This window comes from Mesocricetus auratus, unplaced genomic scaffold (genome assembly GCF_017639785.1).
Source record: "Mesocricetus auratus isolate SY011 unplaced genomic scaffold, BCM_Maur_2.0 Super-Scaffold_100020, whole genome shotgun sequence".
In the NCBI taxonomy this organism is placed as follows: Eukaryota; Metazoa; Chordata; class Mammalia; order Rodentia; family Cricetidae; genus Mesocricetus; species Mesocricetus auratus.
Genome location: NW_024429201.1, coordinates 42,190,627 through 42,206,569, shown reverse-complemented (window position 1 = coordinate 42,206,569; position 15,943 = coordinate 42,190,627). Strand labels below are relative to the sequence as shown.

The 15,943-nt window shown below is 40.7% G+C and overlaps 1 protein-coding gene across 4 annotated transcripts in view; it reads left to right on the top strand.

Moving 5' to 3' along the window:
• The first annotated feature begins 765 nt into the window (after positions 1 to 765).
• The window catches only part of Erap1 (endoplasmic reticulum aminopeptidase 1), a 37,947-nt gene continuing 22,769 nt past the window's right edge, over positions 766 to 15,943 (top strand). Inside the window, exons 1-2 of one of the 4 annotated variants that reach the window (XM_040728928.1) lie at positions 766 to 901; positions 12,068 to 12,611. In XM_040728928.1, the coding sequence (XP_040584862.1) occupies positions 12,085 to 12,611 (527 nt within the window). In that variant the 5' untranslated portion in view covers positions 766 to 901; positions 12,068 to 12,084. Of the gene's footprint in view, positions 902 to 1,060; positions 1,415 to 12,067; positions 12,612 to 15,943 lie in introns of those variants that run through there. The other 3 variants (XM_040728929.1, XM_040728927.1, XM_040728930.1) reach the window with 3 other exon arrangements.

Sequence of the window (15,943 nt, the reverse complement as noted above, 5' to 3'; positions counted from 1 at the left end):
CCATTAAATTTTATAATACAAAATATTCCAGGTGGTACACTTTTTTTTTCTTTTTGCAAAAGAGAGCCACAAATTTGAAAAAAATGCATTGAAAGTTCTGGTCAGAGACTTTGGGTGTCAAGTTTTTAATGGGCAACAGGCCTTTGGTCAATTTGAATAGATTTGTTTTATTGCCTCCTATTAAAACTGTGCTTTTATGGTACTTCAGGAAAAACAAACAAACAGTAACGACAAACCCCTAGGTGGTGTTAAAATGAGGGGAAGCAGACAACGTGTAATGCAGTTTCTTTCTTAGGGATTTTGGAGGCCATCTCTAATCAACAGCCACCCACCCCACCCCACCCCACACACAGGCACACAAACACAAACACCCCAAAACCGCACCTAAAGTACCCACACTGCCTAGAAAACCCCAGGGCCCTCAGAATTTTACAACAGGGGACTTCTAGGCTGTGAGGGTTTTTTTCTTTGGGGAGGGCGGGGGCTGGGGCAAAGCTTCAGTCTCTAGCAGAGAGGAAGTGGTGAACATCTTCTCCACCCAATGGAGAAGGCGGGCAAAGCCGGTTTGAATGTCCCAACTGAGCACCAACTTTGCACGTTCCAGCGTTTCCTCTGTCAGTGAAGTTCGCAAACACCCCGTAAGACACACGAAGAAAACCACACTGCGGTGCGCCTCCCTGCTGGGTGATGCCCACCAGCCCCGCAGCGTTCTTTCCCAGTCCGGGTCCCTCAATGTGGGCCCAGGGCCGCAGCAGCCCTGGCTAGGCCGTACCGGGATCGGCTCCTTTGGCGCCCGGGTTGGGGCTAACCCGGCCCTGCAGCCGCCCTCGGCCCCAGGCGCCCTCGCCGCCCGCCGCCGTCCCGCTCCGCTTTCACTTTCGCTCGGCGCGGCGGTGTTAAGGTGAGGCAGGCGACTCGGCCGGGCTGGCCGGCGGCACACGGGGTGGGGGGCCGCGGAGGAAGGGCTCTACCGGGCTGGGACCCAGGCTCCAGCCCGCAAGACCCGCGCGGTGGGTCGGGTGGGGAGTCCACAGCGTGCTGGGGACCCGGCAGGCGGCCCGGAAGGCGAAGGCCGTGAGGCCCGCGTACCCCGGCTCGGGTGCCGCAGGCTGGCCGGCCGGCCTCTGACCACGCTCCGCCTCGCAGCTGGAGGCTGGCCAGCCGCTGCTTCCCCCTAGGCAGAGCGGCGACCAGGGAGGACCCTGAGCCTTGGGAACCGGCCAAGCGGGGCGCCTTGACGATGCCCCTAGCGAGGGGCCACTGAGGAGAGCGGGTGGTGTCAGGAAGGCCAGCTCTCTCTCTCAGGCTCCTTTCCCCGCTGCAACCGGCTCTGCCTAATCCCCACCAGCAATGTGACCTTTACAGAAGTAAAGCAAAGCGAGTGAGTGCCTTTTCTGGGCGCTTCACTCACAAGGTAAGCTGCCAGAGTGGTTAATTTCATAAGAGAAAGGAAAGGGGCAAGGGAACACACACTTTCTGAAGCTCTTGATGGTGGTTCTTTGAGTAACTCGGGTTTGGAAAGAAAACTGCTTCTCTTTTGAATGCCAGAATTACTGTCAGCTCCATATGGTCAAGAATTAAAACACTTTTTAAATTGGCCACAGTTGTCACAGCTCCTACCTCCAGCCCTTTCCTGCCCAGATTTGGAAATGTACCTTGAAGTGGCAGTTTTTTGAGGTGGAACTAATACAAAAATCCTAGTATATTTACACATATTTAAGTCCATATTGAGATAATTTGCCAGAAGTGATGGATCATTTTTAGTTCTTGTTAACTCTACTGTTTAGGAAAGTTTGGATTATACTGGGGGAAGTTAGCAAGTGCATGTTTCCTAACTGTTAGTTTGTTTTGTATTGATTGTCCTAATACAAATGGGAAATCATCCAAACAGTTGCCTTTACTGCCTTGAGGAGCTTGACAAGTCAAGTCAGGACAGACACCTGAAACAAGATTTCTAAAATGGCAGACTCTTCTGGCTCGAGTTAAAGTTAGGTGATAGAGCCTGCTGCACATTAACAATGGACAATTCTTTAGTTTCATCATATGGAAAAGGAAAGTATTTTGCAGGGTTCTGAAAACTACAAAGGCCATAAATAGGCTCTTAGGAAATATTTGTGTAATTCATTACTGAAAAAATTTAAACTTACTTGATCTTTACAGCAACCTTCGAGGGAGGTATTATTGCTCATTTTACACATAAAGAAAATGAAACCAAAACTAAAGTAACCTGACCAAGGTCATATAGTCAGTGTTGAAGCAAAGACTAAAAGACAGATTGTATTTTTTGCCTATATGTGTGTATATATATATATATATATATATATATATAGTGTGTGTGTGTGTGTGTTTGAATTATAAACTACTAGATCAAGATGACAAATGTCCAGTACTGCTGATGTTTTATCACAGGTTAGTATTTTTCTCCTGTTTATTTAAATGTTAGTGAAGCAGTTGCATATATTGAATAAATTATTGTTTTAGGAAGATTTCTGACCATAAGTCACTCTTAGAGCATGCTGAATAAAGCCATGTCTTAGAAGATCATTCGGAGCTGTGAAATACTGTGTTAAATGGAACACTTAGACAAGATGAGAACAACTACTTTTTAAAGGAAAGAGCTAAACATACTGGAACATGACCTCAGACTGGTTGAGATTATCCAAATAATTTTAACAGTGAAATACTCTCACTACGCTAAATTGTATCAAGCCTCTCTCATGTGCGAGATGTACTTTTAGGTGCTGTGGGAAATGTGAAGATAGATGATTATCGACCTCCCTCAGCTCCCAGTGCTGAAGGCATTTATCACAAGTGCATCAATGACAGCCTTAAGAGGCAGGACTAGGGAAATGCTATGAGAGGAACTCAGAAAGCACAGGGTGGGGGCAGGGCAAAGAAGTAGCTATGTGTGCCTGGAATATTCCAGGAAGGTTTCTCAGGGATGTCTATTTGAACTGAACCTTAAAAGACAGGAGAAAGGTGTTGAGAGGGATGGAATCCCAGGAAGAGGTGCAGAAAGAAAAAAAATTCCTGGTACATTGTCAGAACAGAAAAAAAACCCAAATGTCTAATAGGATTGTGGTGGGATGGGGTGCCTGGGTGGGGCCTTGATTCTCAGACTGGAGATAGCCTCATTGCCTGACTAACAGTCTAGAGGGAGGGAAGCCTTTGAAGACTGCTTTAGAGATGTTTTTCAGTCTGCTCATGCAGGAGAGTCTGCATTTCAGTGAATGAGTTCCTACATCCAGTGAGCATTTGTGGCATACAAAGGAAGGAGTCCTCTGGAAAGCTGTTTTAGAAAAGAAAGACCTGAAAAATAATCGAGTCCACCAAAATGTTACAGGTTCCGAGACAGAAGTCTTCATAGGGTTCAACAGAACACAAAATTCAGTGACTTTTAATGGTTATTGATAATTATAAACTTCTTCCCTTAGATTAGGTCAAAATATAGGATAGATAATTTTCTTTTTAGGAAAGACCAAGAACTTATGGGAGTTTGCCTCATTTGTCCCCTGACCTTGCATGGATAAGCATTGTCATTTGTGCTGTCCCTATTACACCCCATTTTGGTTTCCTGGCACTGAAGCCTTGAGACACAGCAGTATTCTCTCTCGCCCTATTATGAGCCCATCTGAGGCCTCACCACACCTTTTTGTCAACTCAAAGTGACTTGCAGTTTTTGCATCTCCTCCTGGACTGTCCAAGAATGTTGGGGACTTTTCCTGTGCTTGCCTGTTTAAACCTACAGCATTCATACCGCATTCTTTATTACATATATATATATAATTTTATTTAAATTAGAAACAATCTTATTTTACAAATCAATTCCAGTTCCCTCTCTCTTCTGTCCTCCCATGTCCCCCACAGACCACCCCATCCACTCATCAGGGAGGGTGAAGCCTTTCATGGGGGATAATCAAAGTCTGTCACATCATTTGGGGCTGGACCTAGGCCTTTCCCTGTGTATCTAAGCTGAGAGAGTATCCCTCCTGGGGAATGGGCCCCAAAGTCTATTTGTGCGCTAGGGATAAATACTGTTCCACTGTCAGAGGCCACATAGACTGCCCAGGCCTCCTAACTGACACCCACATTGAGGAGGAGTCCTGGTTCTGTACCATGCTAGTTCCCCAACTGTAGACTGGGGTCAATGAGCTCCCACTTGCTCAGGTCAGCTGTTTCTGTGGGTTTCCCCAGCATGGTCTTGACCCATTTGCTCATCAGTCCTCCTAACCTACAACTGGATTCCAGGAGTTCGGCTCAGTGCTTAGCTATGGGTCTTTGCTTCTGCTTCCATCAACTACTGGAAAAGACTCTAGGATGGCATCAATCTCATTATTGGGGAAGGGCATTTAAGGTAGCCTCTCCTCTATTGCATAGACTCTTTGGGTTCATCTTGTGGATCTCTGGACATTTCCCGAGTGCCAGATTTTTTTTAAACCTAGGCTCCCTCTATCAAGGTATCTCATTGCTTGCTCTCCTGTATGTTCCCCAACTCAGTCTTCCTGATCTCTCATGTTTTCCTCCTCCTCTTCTCCGCTTCTCTTTCTCCTAACTTCCCCCCATCCCCCTCACCCCATGCTCCCAGTTTGGTTAGGAGGGACCGTGTATGTCTCTCTTAGGGTCCTCCTTCTTTCCTAGCTTCTCTGGGGGTGTGGATTGTAAGCTGGTAATCCTTTGCTCTATGTCTGATATTCATATATGAGAGAGTACATACCATGTTTCTCTTTTTGTGACTGGGTTACCTCACTCCAGATGGTTTCTTCTAGTTCTATCCATTTGCCTGCAAATTTCAAGATTTCATTTTTTTTTCCTCTGAGTAGTACTCCATTCTGTAAATGTACCACATTTTCTTTATCTACTCTTCAGTTGAGGGGCATATAGGTTGCTTCCAGGTTCTGGCTATTACAAATAAGGCTGCTGTTAACATAGTGGAACAGATGTTCTTGTTGTATGAATGGGCATCTTTTGGGTATATGCGTAAGAGTGGAATTTCTGGATCTTGTGGTATACTGATTCCCATTTTCAGAAACTGCCAAGCTGATTTCCAAAGTGGCTGTATGAATTTGCACTCCCACCAGCAATGAAGGAGTGTTCCCCTTTCTCCACATATTCTCCAACATAAACTGTCATTGGTGTTTTTGATTTTAACCATTCTGACAGGAGTAATATGGTAGCTCAGAGTGATTTGCATTTCTATAATAGATAAGGATATTGAGCAATGAGTATTTCAGTTGTTTTAGATTCTCTATTGAGAATTCTGTATTTAGTTCTGTACCCTACTTTTTAATTGAATTATTTGGTGTTTTGATGACTAACTTCTTGAGTTCTTTGTATATTTTGGAAATCAGCCCTCTGTCAGATGTGGGGTTGGTGAATATCTTTTCCCATTCTGTGGGCTGCTGTTTTGTCTTGTTGCCTGTGTCCTTTGCCTTCCAGAAGCTTCTCAGTTTCAGAAGGTCTCATTTATTGTCAGTCTCAGTGTCTGTGCTACTGGTGTTATGTTCAGGAAGCATTCTCTTGTACCAATTTGCTCAAGAGTATCTCCCACTGTCTCTTCTAAGAGGTTTAGTGTGGCTGGATTTATGTTGAGGTCTTTGATTCATTTGGACTTAAGTTTTGTGCATGGTGATAGATATAGATCTATCTTCAATCTTCTACATGTCAGCATCTAGTTATGCCAGCACCATTTGTTGAAGATGCTTTTTTTCCCATTGTATAATTTTTTGCTACTTTGTCAAAACAACAGGTGTTTGTGGGTATGTGAGTTAGTATTAGGGTTTTCAATTTGATTCCGTTGGTCTACCTGTCTATGTTTGTGTCAATACCAAACTGTTTCATTACTATAGCTTTTATAGTGGAGGTTGAAGTCCAGGAATTGGTGATGCCTCCAAAGTTACTTTATTGTACAGGGTTGTTTTGGCTATCCTGGATCTTTTGTTTTTCCATATAAAGCTGAGTATTGTTCTTCCAAGGTCTGTAAAGAATTGTGATGGGGATTTCATTCAATCTGTAGACTGCTTTTGGTAAGATTGTCATTTTTACTATGTTGATCCTACCTATCCAAGATCATGGGAGATCTTTCCTCCATTTTCTTTTATCTTCTTTAATCTCTTTCTTTAAAGACTTAAAGTTCTTGTCATACAGGTCTTTCATTTGTTTGGTTCGAGTTATCCCAAGATATTTCATGTTATTAGAGGCTATTGTAAAGGGAGATGTTTCTCTCATTTCTTTCTCAGCCCATTTACCATCTATATATAGGAAGGCTACTGTTTTTTTTTTCGAGTCAACCTTGTATCTTGCCACTTTATTGAAGGTGTTTATCAGCTGTAGGAGTTCCCTGGTCCAATTTTTTGGATCACTAATGTAAACTACCATATCATCTGAAAATAGTGAAAGTTTGACTTATTCCTTTCCAATTTATATCTTCTTGATCTCTTTTTGTTGTCTTATTGCTATAACTAGTGTAGGGAGAGACCTACGCACCCGTGTCTCTGATCATGCCCATTTTGGGTGTGACTACAGATGTGTATGGTCATGCGGAATAAAGGTCTGAGGAGAGAGGCACTAGCCCTCTTTCTTCGGGGTTCTGGTCGGGTCTCAGACAGCTGTTGAGACTAGCCTGGTTTGCCAGTTTCTCTTGTAAGTACTGTCTCACAATAGTCACTAATACCCTTATCAAGTGTATACTTATAGTTCCTTATCATGCTAGAACTTCAAGTACATTATTAAAGACATATGAAGAGAGTGGACAACCATGTCTTGTTACTAATTTTAGAGGAATTGTATTGAGTTTCTCTCCATTTAGTTTGATGTTGACTGTTGGTTTACTGTATATTGCTTTTATCATATTTAGGTATGCTTCTTGTATCCCTGATCTCTCCAAGACCTTTATTATGAAGGTGTGTTAGCTTTTACTGAAGACTTTTCAGCATCTAGTGAGATGATCATGTGATTTTTCTTTTTCAGTTTGTGTGTAGGGTAGATTACATTGATGGATTTTCGTATTTTGAACCATCCCTGCATCCCTGGGATGAAACCTACTTGATCATGTTGGATGATTTTTCTTGGATTCAATTTACCAGTATTTTGTTGAGTATTTTTGCATCAAAGTTCATGAGGGATATTTGTCTGTAGTTCCCATTCTTAGTTTTGCCATTGTGTGGTTTGGGTACCAAGGTAATTATAGCCTCATAAAAAGAGTTTGGCAATGACCCTTCTGCTTCTATTGTATGGAACACTTTGAGGAATATGGGTATTAGCTGTTCTTTAAATTTCTAGTAGAATTCTGCACTGAAGCCATCTAGCCCTGGACTTTTTTTGGTTGGGAGAATTTTGATGACTGCTTCTATTTCTTTAGGGTTATAGGTCTAGTTAAATTGCTTATCTGTTCTTGATTTAATTTTGGTAAGTGATATCTATCCAGAAAATTGTTCATTTCCTTTAAATTTTCCAATTTTGTAGACTACATGTTTTCAAAGTATGACCTGATGTTTCTCTGGATTTCCTCAGTGTTTGTTGTTACGTCCCCCTTTTAGTTTTTGTTATTGTTAATTTCCATGTTCTTTGCCTTTTGGTTAGTTTCGATAATGATTTGTCTATCTTGTAGATTTTCTTGAAGAACCAACTCTTCATTACATTGATTCTTTGTATTGTTTTCCTAGTTTCTACTTTATTGATTTCAGTCCTCAATTTGATTATTTCCTGGCTTCTACTCCTCCCGGTTGAGTTTGCCTCTTTTTGTTCTAGAGCTATCAGGTGTCCTGTTAATTCTCTAGTGTGACTATTCTCCAGTTTCTTTGTGTGGGCACTTAGTGTCCTATATGTTTGGGTATGTTGAGCCTTCATTTTTCACTGAATTCTAGGAAGTCTTTAATTTCTTTATTTCTTGTCCCAGGAGTGATGCATTTGAGCATTTCTCAGTTCTCATGAGTATCAGGGAGTATTTATTTAGGGAGAAGTTGAGAACCAAAGGTCTGCTCACTGCCCTCTGAGATCCAACCGGAACCCCAAGAGAGTGAGTGTCTCCCCTGCACAGCCCTTTATTTCCCACATCCATATACACCTGTAGTTACGTCCAAAGTGAGCATGGTCAGCAACACAGGTAACTAAGATCTCTCCCTACACATGAGTTTGTAGGGTTTCTGCAATTGGTGATGTTGAATTCTAACTTTAAAGCATGGTGATCTGATAAGATACAGGGGTTATTCCATTTTTTTTTTGCTTTGTTGCCAAGTATGCTGTTGATTTTAGAGAAGGATCCATGTGGTATATTCTTTTGTGCTTGGATGGAATGTTTTATAGATGTCTGTTAAACCCAACTGGGTCAAAACTCTGTTAGTTCCTTTATTTCTTTGGTAAGTTTCTGTCTGGTAGTCCTGTCCAGGGTGAGAGTAGGGTTTTATGTCTGAGTAGAGTTTTAGTAATGTTTCTTTTATGAATGTGGGCACCTTTGTATTTGGGTTCAGAATTGAGACTTTATCTTGATGAATTTTTCCTCTGATGAATATGAAATGACCTTCTTCATCTCTTTTGATTAATTTTAGTTTGAAGTCTAATTTGTTAGATATTATGATAGCTGCAACCAGCTTGTTTCCGTGGTCCATTTGATTGGAAAATCTTTTCCCAACTATCTACTCTGAGATAACCTCTATCTTTGAAGTTGAAATATGTTTCTTGTATGCTGCAGAAGGATGGATTCTATCTTCAAATCCATTCTGTTAGACTGTGCTTTTTTTTAGATGAGTTAAGACTTTAATATTGAGAGATATAAATGACCATTGATTGTTAATTCTTGTTTGTTTTGGATTTGTCGCTGTTGGTGGTATTGTGTGTGGGTCCCCCTCCGCCGTTTTGGCTTTTGGGAAAGTGGGACTATTTATTGCTTATGTTTTTATGAGTATAGTTAACTTCCTTGGGTTGGGATTTTCCTTCCAGTACTTTCTATAGGGCTGAATTGGTGGATATGTATTGTTTAAATCTTGTTTTGTCAGGGAATATCTTGTTTTCTCCATCTAAAGTGATTGAAAGCTTTGCTGGGTATAGTAGTCTGGGCTGACATCCATGGTCTCTTAGTGTTTGAAAAATATCTATCCATGACTGTCAGAGTTTCCAGGGAAAAGTCAGGTGTAATTCTAATAGGTCTGCCATCTTACTTGATTTTTTCTGTACTGCTCTTAATATTCTTTCGTTACTCTGTATGTATGGTATTTTGATTATTGTGTGGCGAGGCAACTTTTTTTTGTGACCCAGTTTATTTGGTCTTTTCTAACTTCATGTACTTTCATTGGCATGTCCTTCTTTAGGTTGGGAAAGTTTTCTTTTACGATTTTGTTAAGTATGTTTTCTGCACCTTTGAGATAGGCCTTCTTCTATACCTATTATTCTTATACTTTGGTCTTTTCACAGTGTCCCACATTTCCTGGATGTTTTGTGTTAAGGATTTGTTGGACTTAAGATTTTCTTTGGTCAATGAATCTATTTCCTCTAGTTTATCTTCAACACCTAAGATTTTCTCTTCCATCTATTATATTTTGTTGGTTATGCTTGCATCTGTAATTCCTGATCATTTACCCTGATTTTCTATTCCCAGCATTCCCTCAGTTTGTGTTTTCTCTATTAGTCAATATTTCAGTGTTCAGGTCTTGAACTGTTTCAATTGTTTCTGTCATCTGTTTATTTTTTTTCTTGGCTTTCCTTGCTTTCTTTAAGAGATTTATTGATTTCTTGCAGTTTTTGGTTTGTCTTTTCCTCCATTTTTTCCAATTTTTTGTTTTTTCTTCCATTTCTTCAACAGATTTCTCATTTCCTCTTTGAGGGCCTCTATCATTTTCATGACATTCTTTTTAAGGTCAGTCTCTTCTGCTTCATCTCTGTTGGGTTGTTCAGGTCTTGTTGCTGTAGAATCCTTAGACTCTGGTGGTGTCATGTTAGTCTTCCTGTTGTTAAATGTGTTCTTATACTGTCGTCTTCCCATCCCTTCTTCCAGTGGGTACCGGTGAGACCTCTCCCTCTCCTTGTGGGTATGGGTCTAAGGCTCCCAGTGGGTGCAGGTGAGTTCAAGACTCCAGTGGCAGCAGATGCTGGGTAGTTTGGTTGGCCTCTAGGTCTCTCTGGGGGGTTCAGTGGCAGGAAGGATCTGGGGTCTGTGAGTCAGGGGACTCCAAGAGGGAAAGTTTGGCAGGAGCAGAATTAGCACTCAGCTCTTCCAGTGGGGGGGGCTCCAAGACTGGAATGGCGGCAGATGCTGATTGCTTTGGTCTGCCTCCAGGTATCTCTCCAAACCTCTTTTTTGCTTCCTGTCTTCCTTTATTCCTTTCTTTCTTTTAATAATTTACTTATTTTTATTTAATGTGCATTAGTATTTTTCCTGCATGATTGTCTGTGTGAGGGTGTCAGATCTTAGAGTTACATATAATTGTTAGCTACCATGTGGGTGCTGAGACTTGAACCCAGGTCCTCTGGAAAAGCAGTCATCCAACTTTCTTCTGTCTTGGCTCAAGGACCACACCTATGAAACTGCTACTATTTGGAATTCCAGATGGAAGCAAAATATTACTTTTCTTTACTCTCTGTCTATCCACCTTCCAAGAAATCCATAATTTTGTTCCTGCTTTGGCATCGAGCCTGAAAAGATAGGCCAGGGGTTCTATACTATATTAGTGTGTAAGGTTTACTTTACTTTAAATTGTGCCATTCCTTCAATAGTATATTCAATTGGTTTTAGATTAAGAAAAAATAAAGGTAAGCCCCAAATCAATTTTCTCTCTTCATACGTCTGCCCTTTTCATTTGGGTTTTGCCTTTGGAATTTGGATTGTAGTCTCTAAATTGATAGTATGGGAAACCTTTCTGTTCAGCAACTAGAAACACTACCAACAATGAGATGGTTGTAGTTTTAACTCTGACTTAGTGAGAAAATATAGGATGGATAATGAGTGGTGGAAGAGTAAGCATCAGCTATTGCCCTGTGGTAATGTCCTGCAACACAGCTATTAAAGGGCAGGGCCTGAGTTTGGAAGGGATTATGATGGAAGCCTTCAACCCCAACTTGCCAATAAAATCCCTAGGAAGTTGATTATTAGACCATATCACTATAGATTCCAGTGTAATTATTGTCAATAGGGATCCAGGTAATACATACATTAGTTAATACAGTGTTAATACAGACAGAATCTTCCAAATGTACAGCACTTTGAAAACTGCCTCCCTTGTGCTACTGGGAGCACTCTTCATTCTTTTACTTTTCCCTGAGACATTCTTGCTATATAGCCCTGGGTAGCCTAAAACTTGCTACATAAATTAGGCGACCCTTCAACTTGCAGTGATCCTTCTGCTTCTGCCTCTGAGTACTGGAGCTGCAAAATACCTGCCTAGTAGCACTCTTCAGACCCAAGAGAAAGCATAACTTTACTTTCAGCTTTTAACTCTTTTCTTAGTTGAAAACAATAGACGTAGGTGATGTAAATTTGAAGCCCAAATAAGTAAAATACTTATTATAGCTCAGACATCTGATTATGTAAGCAAATGATAATAATTCTGCGAGAACTGGAGGAAAGCTAAACAAACAAAACAAAACAAAAAAAAACGAGATTGAAACAAGCAAAAGAAAAGATTTAGTCCTTTTTAATGCTATAAAACTCTAATATTTCCTGTCTTTTGTTAGAGCTTGTGCTCTTGCTTTGTTTTTTCACTCTGATTTTAGCTGAACTCAAATAGAGTTAAAAGTTGAAAGTCAAGTGATGCTTTCTTGTGGGTCTGAAGAATGCTACCAGGCAGTTGTGCTTGCAGCTCCAGGACTCAGAGACAGAAGCTGGAGTATCTCTACACACTGAAGGATAGTCTAGCTTATATAACAAGTTTCAGGCTACCTAGAGATACAGAGTGAGGCTATTTCAGGAAAAACAAGAATGAAGAGTGCTCCCAGTTGCATAAGAAAGGCAATTTTAAATGTATCAAACTTTTGGAAGATTCATCTATGTCTGTTAATTCTAGGGTGATGCATTTTGACATGTTGTCATATTAACGTTTTAAATTTGCTTTTCCATATTTTTCTTTTTTTGTGTCTTTAGGTAATTTGAGCAAGGAGATGGTGTCTCTGCCTCTCAAATGGCCACTTGAAAGCATGCCTTCTCTACTTTCCTTACTATTGATTATTTTAGCTGTGTCATCTCCTTCTTGGTGTCAGAGCAGTGATAAAGCATTTCCAAAAGCAAGTAATGGGGCCTCATTCCCTTGGAGTAACATGCGACTTCCTGAGCATATCATTCCAATTCATTATGATCTCCTGATCCATGCAAACCTCAGCACTCTGACTTTCTGGGGAACAACAGAAGTAGAAATCACAGTCAGTCAGCCCACCAGCACCATTATCATGCATAGTCACCAGCTACAAATATCTAAGGCCATCCTCAGGAGAGGAGCTGAAGACAAGCTGTCTGAAGAACCACTGAGCATCCTGGAGTACCCTGCTCATGAGCAAGTTGCACTACTGGCTCCCCAGCCACTCCTTGCTGGACTCCAGTACACAGTTATCATCACCTATGCTGCCAACCTGTCTGAGAGCTTCCATGGATTTTATAAAAGCACATACAGAACCCAGGAAGGAGAATTGAGGTAATGGGAAGTATTTTCAGCTTCAAGTGTGTCTACACCAAATATATTGTTTAGATGTGTGTTTCTCTTAAATTGAATTCAGTTCAGTCATATTTTCATCTTTATCCTGTTAAAGATGACTAAATCTCCTCCCTTGCTTTTTCATCTCATTTTTTTCCATTCAATTTTCATTCTTCCAGCTCTAGCAGAGTAAATATCTATTTGCTTATATAATTACATTTCTTTGCATTAGTTTCCTAGGGCTGTTCTAACAGGTACCACCAACTAGGTACCTTAGAAAAGTCTTGATTTTCTCCTAGTTTTGAAGGTTGGAACATTGACATGAAGGCCTGTGTTTCCTCTGACTCTGAGTGAGATCCCTCCTTGCTCTGTTGTCTCCTGGTTCTCCTTGCTTTAATATTCCCTGCACTGTGTGTGTCTAAGAATCCAAATTTCCAAATCAGAATACCTGTCCTATTGCTTGAGTCCCAGTTCAATAGCCTCATCTTAGCTTTATTTCATTTGCAAGGATCCCATTTCCAAATATGGCCACACTCAGACTTACTGGGCGTTAGGACCTTAACATGTTTTTGTAGGCAATCACAGGTAATCTTTTTCTCTCATTTAAATTTTTTAGATAACTCCAGTGTCTTGCTTTAGTTCTGCTTTTAAGGAAAATATGTATTTTGGGAATGTAAGCACCCATGAGTCTGGACCAAGGTTACCTAATATGACCAGCCAAGGATTTAATCAGTTGGAGGAACCACAGCAAGACAGAAGCTGTGACAAATTTATTGAGAGCAATCAGACATTTTATATCCTTATCAGAAACAGAATATAGGAGGGATTGCCAGGATTAATGCAGCTTTAGGTACCAGGATACAATGATGTTTGCTGTTGAGAGCAAAACAGGAAGGACCTTGTGTCTATAGATCTCCAGAGAAACCAAGGATGTTAGGCATACAGGATTGTCTTTCCAATGGGAAAGATGTAAAAACTGTTCTTCCATCCAGAAAGCTGAGACTTGGAAGTGGTGATCTGTGTTGTCTGTTGGGTCAGGCCATATCACATTCCCACAAATAGGACCAGAGGTGGCTAATAGTCCAAATGACCTCTACACTATCTGTATGACAAGACCAGGCTAGATCCTTAGGTCCTTAAGCTAGTACAAAGTACTGTGTTTCTAGGACCCACCTAGAAATGGCATGTACCCTGAGTTGATTTTCAGTGTACTTATGCTTCCTTATGCAATGGAATTGTATTACATCAGGAAACTTTTTTCCAAATTATACATTGGGAATTCACACCTGTTAGACTCCCCAAAGTCTGGTCTCGGTTGATGAAGTCAATCTGACAGGGTTTTCATTCGGGGTTTGTTTCCCTGCCTGGATACCTCCAGAGACACCCCCCACTTTGCAAGCTTTGCAGGGTGACAAGATTAATGTCTAAGACCAATTGTCCTGTGAAGCTCCTATGCTTTGTTGATTTCTAAGGGAACATACAGAAAAACACAAATTGGCCTGGATGCCATGAGGGATTGCCTCTATCTCTCAGGAATTGAAAGGCACACACACCATGGAGTCTAACCTGAAAACCCAACAGTGCATACCTCCCAAGTCAGCTAGACCAGGCCAACTCAATGATTCTCTGTAGGGGGCCCTTCTCTTTTGTTGCTGTTGTTTATGATTATAAGTGTTTTTGCCTTCATGTGTGCTTGTGCACCACTAATGTGCTTTGTGCCTGAGGAGGCCACAAGATAGCGTTGGGTCCCTTGGGACTGGGGTTATTGATGGTTATGAGCTGTCATGTGCATGCTAGGATTCAAACCCAAGTCCCCTGGAAGAGCAACCAATGCCCTTAACTATTGAGCCACCCATTGCCACAGATGTTAAATTAGGAAATTCTGTCTTTCATTGTTTTTGCTTGTTTGTAGGTAGGTTCTCACTTTATAGTCCAGTCTGTCCTTGAACTCACAGAAATCCACCAGCCTCTGCTTAGAAAATGCTGGGATTAATGTGCACTACCACACCTGGCCTGTGTGAGGAGGTCTTATACTAAACTTTAACATCAGATTTTCTTTGTAGATTATGTTGATTCTGTATTCTTTCGATAAGATAAAAAGTCAAAGTCAGAATTTTCCAAGAAGAATTTATAGCCCCCTGGTTATATCCTTTTGTACTTATTCCTGGGTATGCATGTATGTTATTACATGTAAATGAACTTTAGAAGTAAGGTTTAAAAATATTTTTATCATTGTATGCCATGTCAGTGATTTTATTGAAATGTATTTATTTAATATCTATTGTATAGAAATTAAGTTATTTCAACTTTATAATATCAACAACACTTTAAAGAATGCCCTTACAATAGTGTAAATAAATATTCAGTAGAATAAAATCAATAAGTCAGAGTTTACAACATTCTGAAAATCCTATTTTCTTTCTTCTGACTAAGGTCAGCATATAAGAGCAAAATGTTAAAAAATGATGTCTCCCTTAACTCTTACTAGTTTACCCACTAAGAAAGTAGAGCAGTTTTAGGCATGTTTTGATGGGGGAAGTCCTTCTGTGTGTATGTGTCTCTTCTTGGTTTATAAATAAAGCACTGTTGGCCAATAGGGAGACAAGATAGGTGGGACTAGGAGTCGAGGAGGATTCTGGGAAATGTAGTCAAGAGTAGAGAGTCACCATGTGATACCAGGAAGAGAGGACGCATGAGGCTGGCATCCTCGTCAAGACAAGACCTTATAGTATACATATTATACTATACATATTAGTAGTTATGGGTTAATACTTAAGACAGAACTAGTTAATGAGAATCCCTGGACATTGGCTGACAGCATTGTAGCTAATAGAGTCTCTGTGTGTTATTTGGGGTTGATCTGGCTCTGGGACCAGGCTGGAGGGAAGAATGTTCATTACAATGTTTATTAATGATATATAAGTTTCCTTTCTGAATTGCTTATGCATGAGACTCAATTTGGTCATGGAGCACTTTCTAATCAATTTTTAAATTTATTATCTGAGACTATTCTTTCAGATTTTTCTATGTATTTTTTCAGTTTTTTCATAAGAGATTTTGTTATAGGATTTTTTCTTTTCCCTTTTCTTTTTGTTGCATTTTTACGCATGTGTGTTTACACTTGTGTGCATACAGGTGAGCACATGGAGTCAGATATCTTCCTGGTGTGCACTCTTTCCTTCCTCCCTCCCCTCTTCCTCCTTCTCTACTTCCTTCTTTCTCCCTCCCTCCTTTCATTTTTCCTTCTTTCCTTCCTCCCTTCCTTATATCTCTTTTCTTCTTCCCTCCTTTCCTCTCCCTCCCTCTCTCCCTTTCTCCATACCTATTTATTT